Genomic DNA, 12,805 nt, shown 5'->3' with positions numbered 1-12,805 from the left:
TTCAGTGTTTAGATTTATGTATGTCAAATTTTGTAAATGACACTGTGAAAATTGTGAAATGAAGCCTATTTTGGTGGAAATTAAACTTTGGAATTTGATGCCACAATTTCCATACTTTTTTTCCACACTTCATTTAATAAATTTACTTAAGTTGCCAAACAAGGGAATTGTCAATTTCTTCTCTTAAATTCCCGACTTTTGGCTAAATTCTAAATTATTTTCTCTTGTCTAAACAAAGATAAATTTATTTCCCTCATTCAAATACACTGAGCTCAAAATGAATTACTCACCAAGCATTAAAATGACTCTCAACTTAAGTGAGTTGTGACAGATAGGTTGCTAGTAGTTCATGAAAACTAAAGGCAACCACACGTGGAAGTCAAAAAGAGAGCTTTTGTTTGAAGTTGTTCTGCAAAGTTGATGAGAGAGCCGCCTAGCTAGCTTCTGAGTTATTACATGCACGTGTGATCCACTAATAATAAATCCAAATACATTTATGGTCAGACTTAGACATTCAATTCTTAGTTGGAATGTAATATTTTAATTCGTAAAGAACTAACACATTAGGAATTCATATTTTTTTTATCTATTATATCGTCACACAATTTTAAAATTTTAAAATTGCTATCTACTTTAATACAACAACAAGGATATTTAAGTAATTAGCACCACTCCTACCCCAATTCCATATAGTTTAGTAAACAACTTTAATAAGAATCCGAAATCTAATTATCCTCAATCTAACTCCTCCTCAATTCAATCGGCTTAGTAAACATGAGAACAAATAGTAATTATATCTACCAGATCAAATGATAATTTTATGTTTGAAGTGGCACAATGTGTTTTAGGGCATGAAAAAACCAATTTAATCGGACTCGTTAAATTGAACAAGTACCCATATATTAGCTAAAACACTTGTGTAAAACAGATATTTTTGCTGTTTTAGGCCAATCACGGCATGTCACGCATAATGACTTTTCTACATAGCAGTCTATATAATTGATTGGGATAACAAAACAGTGATATTCCCATTTCATGCAAGTTTTTTTGCTTCTTCTTCATGAGTGAGACTACGTGATATAACCGGACTTAGTCTCAATTTTATCATGACCTGCGAAACCAAACGAGGTATAGTAGCCTATCAAAAGAAGTTAATTGATACATCTATGTATCCTGATTCCTGACAAATCTGCTAGGTCATTTGAAGGTTATGCACAGTACAGGTTTTTCAAATTGTGTACTTTTGAAATATCATTCATTACAAACTATTTCAAGACTTTATGTTAAAACTGGGCAACTCGACAAAACATGTGATACTTAAAAAGCTAGCCGTGGATCATGTGATGTGCCACAGATGTACCTCCTGCTACATTTAAATCCATTCCCTCCTTTCCATTTTATATTTTCCCCATATATTATTCTTTGCTCCCATCCATCCTCATCTCTAAATCCCCTTCAAACACACCAACCCTTTTTCACAGCTTCTCGAGATTTTCTCACCTTCCATTTTGATGAAATCTCTTTTCATCAAATTCCTCAAATTTGACTAGTCTTTGCAAGAACAAATTACAAAACTATGAAGAAGTACTTGTCTCCTGGAGCCCGCACAAGTTTCCTGCTTGGGATTTTCTTCATGTTAATTGTGATGGGCAGAAGCCTACGTGCGAGGCCTCACCTCCCTTGTATGTCTCATCACTCCATGTTCTATATATCATTGTCTCATTCATAAGTTACAAAGTAATAATTCATTATTTTGAATATTATCACTTTCATTTTTCTTCCTTGGCATTTCAGTAAACCTTCAAGCAGAAATCGTTACCGGTAACAGAGTCAAAGTTCGAATGCACCTTGAGGTTCGTTTCTCGCAAAATTTTGTTAGTTTCAGTATTACAATAGTGTATCAAATAATCATCTAGTCTTCATTTTGTTGGAGGAACAACTTGTCACGATGACTAAATGTTTTGGAAGGGGAAAAAAATGGCCTTAATATATGGTTGTTTAATGTGTTTGGTTTTTTCTTCTTCATGTATATGTGTAGGAAGGAGCAAAGAAAGAAGAGAACATGGAGCTATACCCATTTGGGTCGAGCTTGCCGGACTGTTCACATGCTTGTGGACCATGCTTTCCATGCAAAAGAGTGATGGTGAGCTTCAAGTGCTCCGTTTCTGAGTCTTGCCCAATTGTCTACAGGTGCACCTGTAGAGGAAAGTACTACCATGTACCCTCTAATTGATGAATATTACTTCATCCACCACCATGCTACACTGGCCTCTCTGGTTTTCCTCTTAATTAATTATGTGGGGATTAATTAATTTCTAGGCTTTATATGGATGTTAATTAACTGACCGTGAGACTGGACTTTTCTTGATCCTAATTTTGTTTAGTTAGATTCGGGATTTGTAGTTTAGATGGGAAGAAGAAAAGTTGTGGGGGAGAGTTTATTTGTATATGGGCATATCACAAGTTTCTTGTTTTTTGGGACCCTTTTTTTTTCAAGTTTTTCCCGTTTATAAGAGATATATTCTAAACTATTCTAATGTACGAGAGAGAATTTGAACTCGAATGCAAGAAGACGGCCATACTGCCTTAGCACGAGCCTAACCCATATTTGCTCCCTCACTATTTAGTAGATTTGAGCGCTCTCTCTCTCTCTCTCTCACTCACTCACTCACTGTATCCATCAATGTTCTGACAGTGATGCCATTAAGGTGCTAGCAGCCGAAAATATATCTACATATTGGCATTTAATGGATGTATGTCAAACCCTGTAATGCCACAGACAGAAGAACCTATATCCATCACGAGCTGCTTGTGCAAAGTAATATCTTTTTCCTTTTTCTTTTTTTGGGTAAAGAGGGGCCCGAATCCCAAACAACAAAAAGAACTACACTATAACCATCGTTGGTCGAGCCAAGCTTCTGGCATCGGCGGCAAGAAGCCCAACAACCACACCAAGCAAGTAATATCTTCTTCTCTTTTTTTTTTTTGATAAAATGGGGGGGACAAACCCCAAAACAAAAACCCGAAAGGCTATCCAGTACAAATCAAACAGCCCCGAGTGACCCCCAACAAATCATCAGCTAACGCAGAGCTAGCCCATATAGGAGCTGAAGCAAAAAACTGAATATCCAAGTCTAGATTATGGCTCCATTTGGCAAGGCAATCCGTCAAACCATTCTTCTCTCTGAAAATATGCTGGATATCCCAACTCTCAAAATGTCTAAGCATCTTCCCATAGTTTGAGAGCAAAGCAGTTAGAGGATGGAAACATAGAGAATCCCTTTGTTGGAATAGATTCACAGAAATCTAAGAATCCATTTCAATGAGGATCTTGGTGAAGCCCTTTCCCACTACTAATCGGAGGCCAAAAAACAAACCCCAGATTTCAGCATCCAAAATACGCCCCTTCCCCAAGTTCACAGCAAAACCTCCACACCACTCCCCAAACAATCTCTAATCACACCACCAGCACCAATTTTCCCAGAAACATTCATGCAGGTGCCATCCACATTGAGCTTAACCCATCCACTTCCAGGAGGCTCCCACCTTAGCATAACCTGAGTTCTAGGCACATTCCTACAATTTACACTAGAAGCCTTAACCCAATCCAAAACAGCAGCACAAATAATCTTCCTAGGATCACAAGGCAAGTCCTCAGCATCATTAAAAATGTATTGGTTACGCCACTTCCATTCATACCAACAAGTGAAAACAAACATAATATTCCAAGGAGACCTCCCTTCCCACTTAGCTTTAGAAAAGAGATTGAGATTGCTAATTTCATTTTTTGAACAATAAGAAACCAAATTAATATCATCCCCAACAAATCAAAGAGTCTTACGAAATATCTAGGGAATGATTTAGCAGGGCCGGTTTTGAGATTTTGGGGACCCTATGCGAGACTTAAACAGGAGTCCTCACATAATCTAATATAAAAAATAATGAAAAAATTTGCCATGACTTAATGTCATAAAACAATTTTTTGATCAAATTCATAAATTAGCATTTAACAATATTTCATAAATTTTTTATTTGATAAAGTTAAATATGAGTGGTGATTTCTCCACTCCAATTTTATCCACTTATACTCCATTTTATAATTAAAAAAGGAGTATAAGTGGATAAAATTGGAGTGGGGAAATCATTACCCTTAAATATTAGTATGTTCAATAAATAAATAAAAACCAAACAAAAAAGTTCAAGAGACAGAAGAAGGCATGAATTTTTTTTTTATTGGTTTTGTTTTGAGTGGAAGAAAGTACTTTTTTTTTTTGTTTAGGTGTGATATATACTGTTAGTTTAGTTGGATTTCCCTCCCCCACTTTTTTTTACGTGCTTCTGGTTTTTTTAAAAACTATTTTAAAATTTGTTGTTATAATGAAAAATGAATAAAAATACAAATAGCATGATATCATTGAGACTCGAACTTGGGCTTTATACGAAAAAAAGGGATATGTGCTAGAAACAAACTCCACCACATATACTTATGTTTCACTATGTTGCACGCTGGAGTATATATACTGTTTTTATAATAGTAATATATATAATATAAAGTAAAACAAATTTTGGGGCCCTCAAAAATCGAGGGCCCTATGTAGTGGTGCCACTTGCACCATGTCAGGGTCGCCCTTGGGATTTAGGATTTCAAAATGGACTGAGCTGACTTTACCTTACAAATAAACTCGACGTCACAAGTATTTTTCATTCATAACAAAAAATAATAAACCTAATCGGGAGGATACAATGAGTCGTACCCCTCAAAAAATGCATGTAGTACATAAGACATAAACTAGTTCAAAAAATATAAATAAATAAATAAACATGCAATTCAAATACAAAATAAACTAAATCATGAGAAACCTAACGAAGGTGAGGGGACACTAGTGTGGTGCCCTCGAAAGACCATGAGATTGACAATCAAGTTAGGCATTGCTTAAGAGAGTTTGGAAGAAAACTAGGTTGAAGCGCCCTGGGAATTGAACGCGTGTCATCTTTCGGTAGAGATCACTTGTATAACTACCTCATGAGTACGGCAAATAATACATTATCAGAGTAACTTGAACAGCTTAGGAATTGGAATCAGTTTTAGTATATATATAATGTATGAACTCTCTGCCCTCTTATTTACTCTCTCTCCCTCTCTCTCTCTCTCTCACACAGAGACTACACACATTTAGAAGCTTTAGGGTACATAATCATGGATGTTATTGCTGAGAGGACCCAACTGCAGGCTAAGAATTTATTTGGCTTATGTAAGTCTTCTCAATGCCTCCAGGATTTAGTGCTGAATTAATGCCTAAAGGTCGTGAAAAGGAAAGCCAGGCAAAGAACAAGTGGTACTTGACCATGATGGATTCAATGACAAAATAAGGCAAGTAATGCCCATTCCTTTTGTTTTTGTGTATTAAGCCACATAGTTTGAGCAATAACTGTCATGTTTAGTTCCTTTAGCTTAACTTGTCATGTTTTTGTGTATCCAACTCAAATCCAAAACTCATGAATGAGTCACGTATAATTCGAAAAGCACGAGGTTCTGGTCTTGAAACTAGAGAAGTCATGGAGATGTTTGAAGAGTAGAAGCGCCTTGCCAAGATATGAAGCAAAATGAAAAGGACTTAAGATTCAGAAGAAGGGTGGAATGAGTGCACTATCCTGAAATATGAATGCACAGCATATGAGCAAAGTCCTTTCTCCCCAGATAGACATGATGGGGATGTTTGGAGGAGGGGACAAGTAGATATTTATTACAATTACAGTGGTGATCTCAAGTTTAAAAGAAATGATCAGTGATCAAAAGAATTGTAATGATTTAGAGGCAATGAAGTGAATTTCATCATTATATGTTTAAGACAGAGCACATAGGATTTGTTCCCCCTTCTTTCGTTTGTATTGTTTGTAGCCTTTTACCAAAGCTTGCAACAAATTTTGTGAGGATATTTAATGTCGAGTAAGTTTGGCATATTGAGGGACCAAATCCACCAATCTTATCAGTTTTTTCTCCACCCTTAGATAGTTCCAACGGTGAGTGACCACAAATTTCTTGAACCATAGAGTCCAAGAGAGCGAAACTGTTGGTTTTATTAATTGAAACCCAAGAAAAAAATGTAGATTTATGTAGATTGACCTTTTGTCCTGAGGTAGATTGAAAATTATTTAATAGCATTTCAATATGAGAAGAGAAGCGTTCAGAGTTATTTAAATGTCGAATGAAAGGTTTCACACATAAGATGAAAGCGGATCTCCCTATCTTAATCCTCCATTGATAGGTTTACCATTGATAATATTTGAACAAGAAACAGTTGTCACATTCTCTAATCATGTTAATCCAAGTTTGTTGAAAACCAAATTTCATAAGCAATTAAAGAGATAATTTCAATTAATCCTATCATACTCGTCGCGCATAACCCTAAACCCTAAATCATAGGCGTCTTGCATAACTAAATTGTTATGCGAGGTTTTTAAAAACATTTTTTAGGAAAAGTGGATAGTATTTCATGTCCAATTAAGACATCATTTGTAATAAGGATCCAAATTCTAGTATTGTGCATTTGATTATCATGCCAAGTAAAGAATCATCCAGAGGAAGGACCACTTTCAAAGCTGCATCATTAACAAAATTCCGAAACCACCACTGAATTATGTAGTCTCGAAGAACCACCCTTCCTCTAATTTTAGAAATAGGTTAGGACTTTCCATGGGTCGTAGAAATTTGATGGTGTGTGTTTTGTGGTATTACCATCAAATTTCTACGACCCATGGAAAGTCTTAACATATTTCTAATAAGAAACGCAGTAGAAATAATGAAATACCCTAAGTTCCAAACACTTATGATGACCCATTAAAATTCTACAGAAGTTTAAAGGGTCATCATTAGTCTTTGGAACCTAGGGTTAGCAATAATAGTACGTCAAGCTTCCCACTCGCCTTCCAAAGAATCTCGAGCAGCCCCAGATTGCCAATTTCATAGTCAGCAGGTGGCTCGTGCCAAGGAGGGGAAAGCAAATTCCAGCTTGTTGTTTATATCGATGTTCTCTTCAACAGCAAGATCCGGCGGAGGACGAGGCAGATCGTTGTTCTCACCAGCAAGCTCCGTACGCTCCATGGATATAGAGAAGAAGATGGAGGTTATGGCTGCTTGGCTTAGTTAGGGTTCTGAGAAGAGGAGACGAACAGAAAAGAAAGAGAAAACGTCGGCTCTATGAATAAACTGTCAAATACAAGAGTTGGCTTAAATAGAAAATTAAAAAACCCTAAAGTCATAGGAAATTCTAAGTTTGTGCCCTATTGAGTGTTTTGGGCTTTTTTTTATGAGATTTTGGATTTAGATTTGTTTTAAAAAATTAATGGCAATTTTGTCATTTAAAAGAAATTAAAAGCCTTTTTTTTATGTTGTAAATGGACTTTTGGTGTGTTTCTAAAATCCATTTCATATATGATTTTTTTAATAATTTAAACTCGTATATTGAGTATAATAGTGAAACTTCCAAATAAAAAAAACCCTAAAGTCAGGAGAAATTCTGAGTTTAAATAATTTATATGCCCATTTTTAGACATTTCTGTGTCTGGTTAAGGTAGGGTTGGACTCATGTTCAAGCCTGGTTGACTGGCTAAGCCACTGTTTTTTATTGGGTTATGCGAAATCTTTCACTGGATTCATTGTTTTCAATGTATTCATGTTGGCATTTCGTTTCACCAAAAATTAAAAATATGCATGTTGGCAACTTCACTCTAGTTTTGTATTGCATATACCAAATGTGAGATGTGAACAAAATAGGCATCTGTATTCTGTCCAGTTAAATATGATCAAAATGGGCAAATCGCTTGCTACTTAACTAATTTAGCATTTGATTTAGAGGGCACTAAGAATTATTTAACAGACTTACTAACAGTTTTTGGCTGATGAAGATTCTATACGTAGATTTTATTTGAGTTTGCGTATAATTTGTTCAACTTATAAAGATCATGCACCACAAAAGACTGAAATGGGAGTTTAGGTGGTTTTATATACTTAACGCAAATAAAAAAGACTGAAGATTATACATGATGGACAAAGGCTTGGACAGTTCAAGAAGTTCAACGTCAAGAGTTTGGTTATAAGTGGATCCAACCTACTGAGAGAACTATTTTATTTTTGAGACACCTACTGAGTGTAACTTTAATGCACAGCATGGCATGAGAAATTTGTACTGCCCATAGAAACAGCCATATTAAGTAAGCTCTCGAAATCGAATTGAGGCAGTAAAAGCAGGGGAGAAATGCCCGCTCATTTACGATAAATACTTCTTGAACCACACACCAATACTCAGAAAGCTCTCAAAGTCTGATTGCGGCCTGCAAACAGGAGTTGGAATCAGACGGAATTGAAACCCAAGTATGAAATTTTATGAGCTTGATTGTAATAGTGACTGACACTGAGAGACTACTACAATGCAGAAGCACGTTTGGATCGTGTGTTTGCTTTACCTCTCAATTGCATGAGTATCATTAGGAAACACAATGACTTTGACAGGAACTCCTTTCTCTTTCAATGCCCGAGCATACTACAAACAATAAACATCCAGATCACTCTTCCAATTTCACATCATTACAATTATGTAACCGTGTATGCATCAAATTCTTCCCACCCACTTGGGGGACAAAGGAAACCACTTTAAAAGAAAAAAGATTATAAATAAATAAATTTATAGATTCCAATGGTTTGTGTATTTTATGTTTCATTCACTTTCTGATGCAATGCAGCCAATAAGAATTATTATCCAAGCACTTGTTATTCTTATAAAACTATTTAAATAGACTAAAGTGTTCATTAAGAGGGGAACATATTAGCTTACTTGCAACCCAGTAGAAACTGGTGCACGAAGATCCAGAGCACCCAAAAGTAAAAGGGTGGGTGTTTTGACCTGCAGGGAGCAACAAAAATAAAAAAGTTAGAAGTAGATAATATCGTTCTAATATTAGATGTTTTTGGAAAAGGAAATTAATTGCATGTTTCACTTTTCTTGACTAAATGTTAATTCTATATATTACAGAAAACTTCAAGGTGGAGTAACATAGAAATCCCAGTACTGGTCCCACCAAAGTGGTCATAGAAGGGAATATCTAGATACAATCTTAACCCTTGGAATTGATTCGCTTGAATTAGCCAATGTCAAGAGTCAAGAATTAAACTTGCACAGAAGTATTTGTCATCATGACATGTACCAACTCTTTCCCATTTCTTCACTCTTTTCTGTTCCTGTTCTGTTTTTAGCTCAATTAATATTTTTCTTCACGTGATGCAGTGACAACAATACACATCTTGTCTGTTCAAATGGCAAATATCATGCTACTCTGCCTTTCCAAAGTCGATGCATGATTGCAAATTGCAGCTATTGAAGAATTTTATGATATGTCTCCGTAGTTGCTTAAAATGTGAAAGTGCATGCAGTTAATCGATGTTGGGAGAGCTGCTATCTTGAGATTGTTCGGTTTTAAATGTTTCTGTACATTTTTCTTCTATTCCGATCCAATATACTTCTAATGAAAGCTTCAAAATCCAGAGTAGGATCATAATATCGTAACATAAAAGAAGCCTAAACAAAGTATATACCTTCAAGACATGTGCAATAGGAGATTTGCGTTGGAAGAGAGTCAGATGCTCAGCTGAAGGTGCATCTGTGAAGCTATTTTGACCCTCACTTCCATAGGCCTCCGCATAGCGCCAATCAGGGATGTCTGTTGTACCCACCATTATTGCGAGGTTACAAACAGGATTCCTAGCGCTGCAGCAACAAATTTATCCTGCGCCTGCAGCATTTCAGTTACAATATTATTGAACTCTTAAGTACAACTAAAAGTACATGTACTTTCCACCTTTTAGAGCATTCATCTACCAACCTTGCATAAGTTATACGCTTTAAAAATAAAAATGAAAGCCCCAAACCACCAGTGCACAAATAAGCAGCTGTCCAAAAGTTGAATCATCAACTAGTGGTATCCAGGACTTGGAATGCATAACAATAACAAGATAGAATATACATGAAGATAGTCTGCGAGTCTATGCATTGTATATTAAAGGCACACAGTCATGCTATTTGATAAACTACCACACCTGGCCAATCAAGTGGGTTTTCAGAAATCCACCATGAGAACAACCGAGAACTGCAAGTTTTGATGGACTGGCAAGGCCCAAGTCAATGACATGATCCACAGCCACCAGTACATCGTTCACGTCCTGTAGAGAAGAAACTAAGAGATTAGGATCCAGAAATAGTAAAGCACGTACATAAAGTAAATAATAGTTCTATAGGTGCATTAGTAAGGTAAATGCTTAAATTACATAATGTAGACGTCAGAGAACATTGTCTGCCATCTGCATAAACTCCAGGCATTGCATCAAGGGAGTTAGCAAGAAGCTCAGCCTTTTGAACTAATCCAACTGCGACCTCTTATCTTTTTAATTCCCTGCTCTTCCATTTTGTCCCTCACAGCAGAAACATCAAACCAGCGGTCTGCTGCCGCATAGATGTTGGACAATAGCACATAATTACCAGGATTTAGGGGTTCAATCTCAAAAAGTCGATTAGCAACCAATTCCCCTAACTCTATATTTCCATTTAGCTTACAGGCTCCAAGTAGTGCACCCCAAGCACCAGCATGAGGCTCCATAGGCATTGATTGTAGAAGGTCATAAGCTGCATTTAACCGTCCCAAACGGCTAAGAAGATCAACCATACATGCATAATGATCAGGAGAGGGAGTCAAATGGTACTTATGTCTCATTGATTCAAAGAAGTGCCAACCCTCCTCAATGAGCCCTGACCGGCTACAGGCTGTCAGGATGACTGTAAAAGCAACCTCATCAGGAGCCAAACCTTCATTTAACATCTTATTAAAGAGGGCAACAGCTTGATCCCCTCGACCATGAACCGACAACCCTTGTATCATAGAACAATATGAAATCATGTCGCGTTTAGGCATCTTGTCGAACAAACTTGTTGCTCTTTCCATATTACCACACTTTGCATTCATGTCAATTAGAGCCGCATGAACATGATCCTGACGAACATCAATTGAGCTCTGGCTCACGTAAGAATCAACCCATTTAGCCACCTGTAAGCAACCCACTTGGGAACAAGCTGACATCAAGCTCACCATTATAAACTCATCAGGCTTAACATTCCTTGTGCTCATTTCAAGAAATATCTTCACAACCTCGTTGGGTTGACCATTTTGTGCATACCCAGATATCAATGCCGACCATGCAACAATATCTTTGTTAGGGGCTTGGTCAAACAAAAACCTTGCAGACGCCATATCTCCGTATTTGGCATATCCATCAATCATCGTAGTAAAAGAAACCACATTCTTCTCAGGCATCTGATCAAAGATCCTCCTAGCATTTGTCAAATCACCCAATTTCACAAACCCACTAATTATCACATTCCAAGACACCACATTTCTCTGTGGCATCTGATCAAACAGCCTGTGGGCCTCATCCAAGTCCCCAACACTTGCATACCCAACAACCATAGCCGTCCAAGAAACTACATTTCTCTCAGACATTCCATCAAACACCTTGCGAGCGCACAAAATTTCCCTACATTTTCCATACAAGTCAATCAAACTGGTGCTCACAAACACATCCCCATCAACCCCACACCTCACCGCAGTCCCATGTATTGCCCTGCCTTCCCAGACCTTCGCCTCACTCGCACAGGCCTTAACGAGAGACGGGTACGTATACCTATCGGGAACACCCTCCTCTCTCTTCATCCGAACAAAGAGGTCAACAGTATCGGAAAAACTCGACCTTTCGCAGTACCCTTTTATCAAAGTGTTCCAGAGAAAGGTACTGGGACTGTGAACGCTGTCGAAGACGGTAGTGGAGTAAGAGAGGGAAGAGAGAGTGTTGCAGAGGCAAATGAACTGTGTTATGAGGAAGCAGTCTTGCTCTAAACCCTTTTGTATAATCTGCGCATGAACTTGTTGTAGATGGCATTGGGTTTTACAGGCTTTGAGCAAAGTCGCGATTGAGGCTAAAAACGAACTGGCTAAGCTATTGGGTGAAGCTAACGATGAGTAGGAGCGGATGGTAGGCATGGGATTGATAAAAGGTTCGTGCTTTGCATGGCTTTGAAATCTCTTCTTCAAACGGCAACTCGTATTCACTGGTGAGAAAAATGAAGAGGGGTTGATGCAAGCAGAAGAGAAAAAAAAGGCAAAAAAAGGAAGGGTACTAAAAAAACCATCAATGAAAAATCAGAAAACCCAAATTTATGTAATTGAAACCTAGCATTTCAAGTTAATCAAGCATATAAATTCTTGAAAAATTAGACAATGAAATTACCAGCAGCCGCGTGGTTCTTGGCTATGGTGGCAGCCTCGATTTGCTTTTGGCGAGGTTGGCACAGAGTCAACAGTTGGGCATGGAGAGAATGATGAGCTCTATCTATTTCTCAGCAGAAATGATGAACCCAAATTCAGCGAGAGAGTTTGAGCTGTTTCTGAATAACCCAAATCAAAAATTAAGAGAAAACACTACTCAATAGTGAAGGGTGGATTTGAATTTGTTAAGAAGATGATGGGCGCGCTGGCCTAGGCTGGGGGGGCGGCGCGGCAGGGGGTTGGGGGGGATTTGGGCCTCACGTGCTAGGTTTGCATGCACAGGCCCTTTGCCCATATTTTTAAAATGGGTTTACTCTTAACCAAATTGCCCTCTAAACTAAAACTCAAAAATTCTTTTAAAGTTTAACTTTTGCCGAAAATTCGGCAGAGTCTCCCCTGTAAATTGCTCGTTTCCCAAAATTTATACCTGTACAAAATG

The 12,805-nt window shown here is 37.5% G+C and overlaps 3 protein-coding genes across 3 annotated transcripts; 1 reads left to right on the top strand and 2 right to left on the bottom strand.

Moving 5' to 3' along the window:
- Positions 1–1,428: 1,428 nt before the first annotated feature.
- On the top strand, positions 1,429–2,651 carry EPF2 (Putative membrane lipoprotein). The gene is made up of 3 exons (XM_008239133.3): positions 1,429–1,682; positions 1,795–1,853; positions 2,039–2,651. Exons 1-3 carry the CDS (start codon positions 1,577–1,579, stop codon positions 2,231–2,233), a joined length of 360 nt encoding a protein of 119 aa, XP_008237355.2. The 5' UTR covers positions 1,429–1,576; the 3' UTR covers positions 2,234–2,651.
- Positions 2,652–7,974: 5,323 nt separating this feature from the next.
- Positions 7,975–12,527, bottom strand: LOC103336114 (putative pentatricopeptide repeat-containing protein At5g37570). The gene is made up of 7 exons (XM_016795156.2): positions 12,329–12,527; positions 10,319–12,149; positions 10,091–10,213; positions 9,590–9,786; positions 8,832–8,900; positions 8,464–8,540; positions 7,975–8,331 (listed from the first exon to the last, which is right to left on the bottom strand). The coding sequence occupies exon 2, from the start codon at positions 12,079–12,081 to the stop codon at positions 10,396–10,398; it is 1,686 nt and encodes a 561-aa protein (XP_016650642.2). The 5' UTR covers positions 12,082–12,149; positions 12,329–12,527; the 3' UTR covers positions 7,975–8,331; positions 8,464–8,540; positions 8,832–8,900; positions 9,590–9,786; positions 10,091–10,213; positions 10,319–10,395.
- On the bottom strand, positions 8,268–9,730 carry LOC148915761 (acylamino-acid-releasing enzyme 1-like). Its single transcript, XM_089054193.1, has 4 exons — positions 9,590–9,730; positions 8,832–8,900; positions 8,464–8,540; positions 8,268–8,331 (listed from the first exon to the last, which is right to left on the bottom strand). The coding sequence occupies exons 1-4, from the start codon at positions 9,728–9,730 to the stop codon at positions 8,268–8,270; spliced, it is 351 nt and encodes a 116-aa protein (XP_088910319.1).
- Positions 12,528–12,805: the final 278 nt, after the last annotated feature.

This window comes from Prunus mume, linkage group LG6 (genome assembly GCF_029339155.1).
Source record: "Prunus mume cultivar Tortuosa linkage group LG6, ASM2933915v1, whole genome shotgun sequence".
NCBI classification, from domain to species: domain Eukaryota; kingdom Viridiplantae; phylum Streptophyta; class Magnoliopsida; order Rosales; family Rosaceae; genus Prunus; species Prunus mume.
Note: the sequence above shows the minus strand (reverse complement) of the source record. Positions and strands in the feature narration are given on the sequence as shown.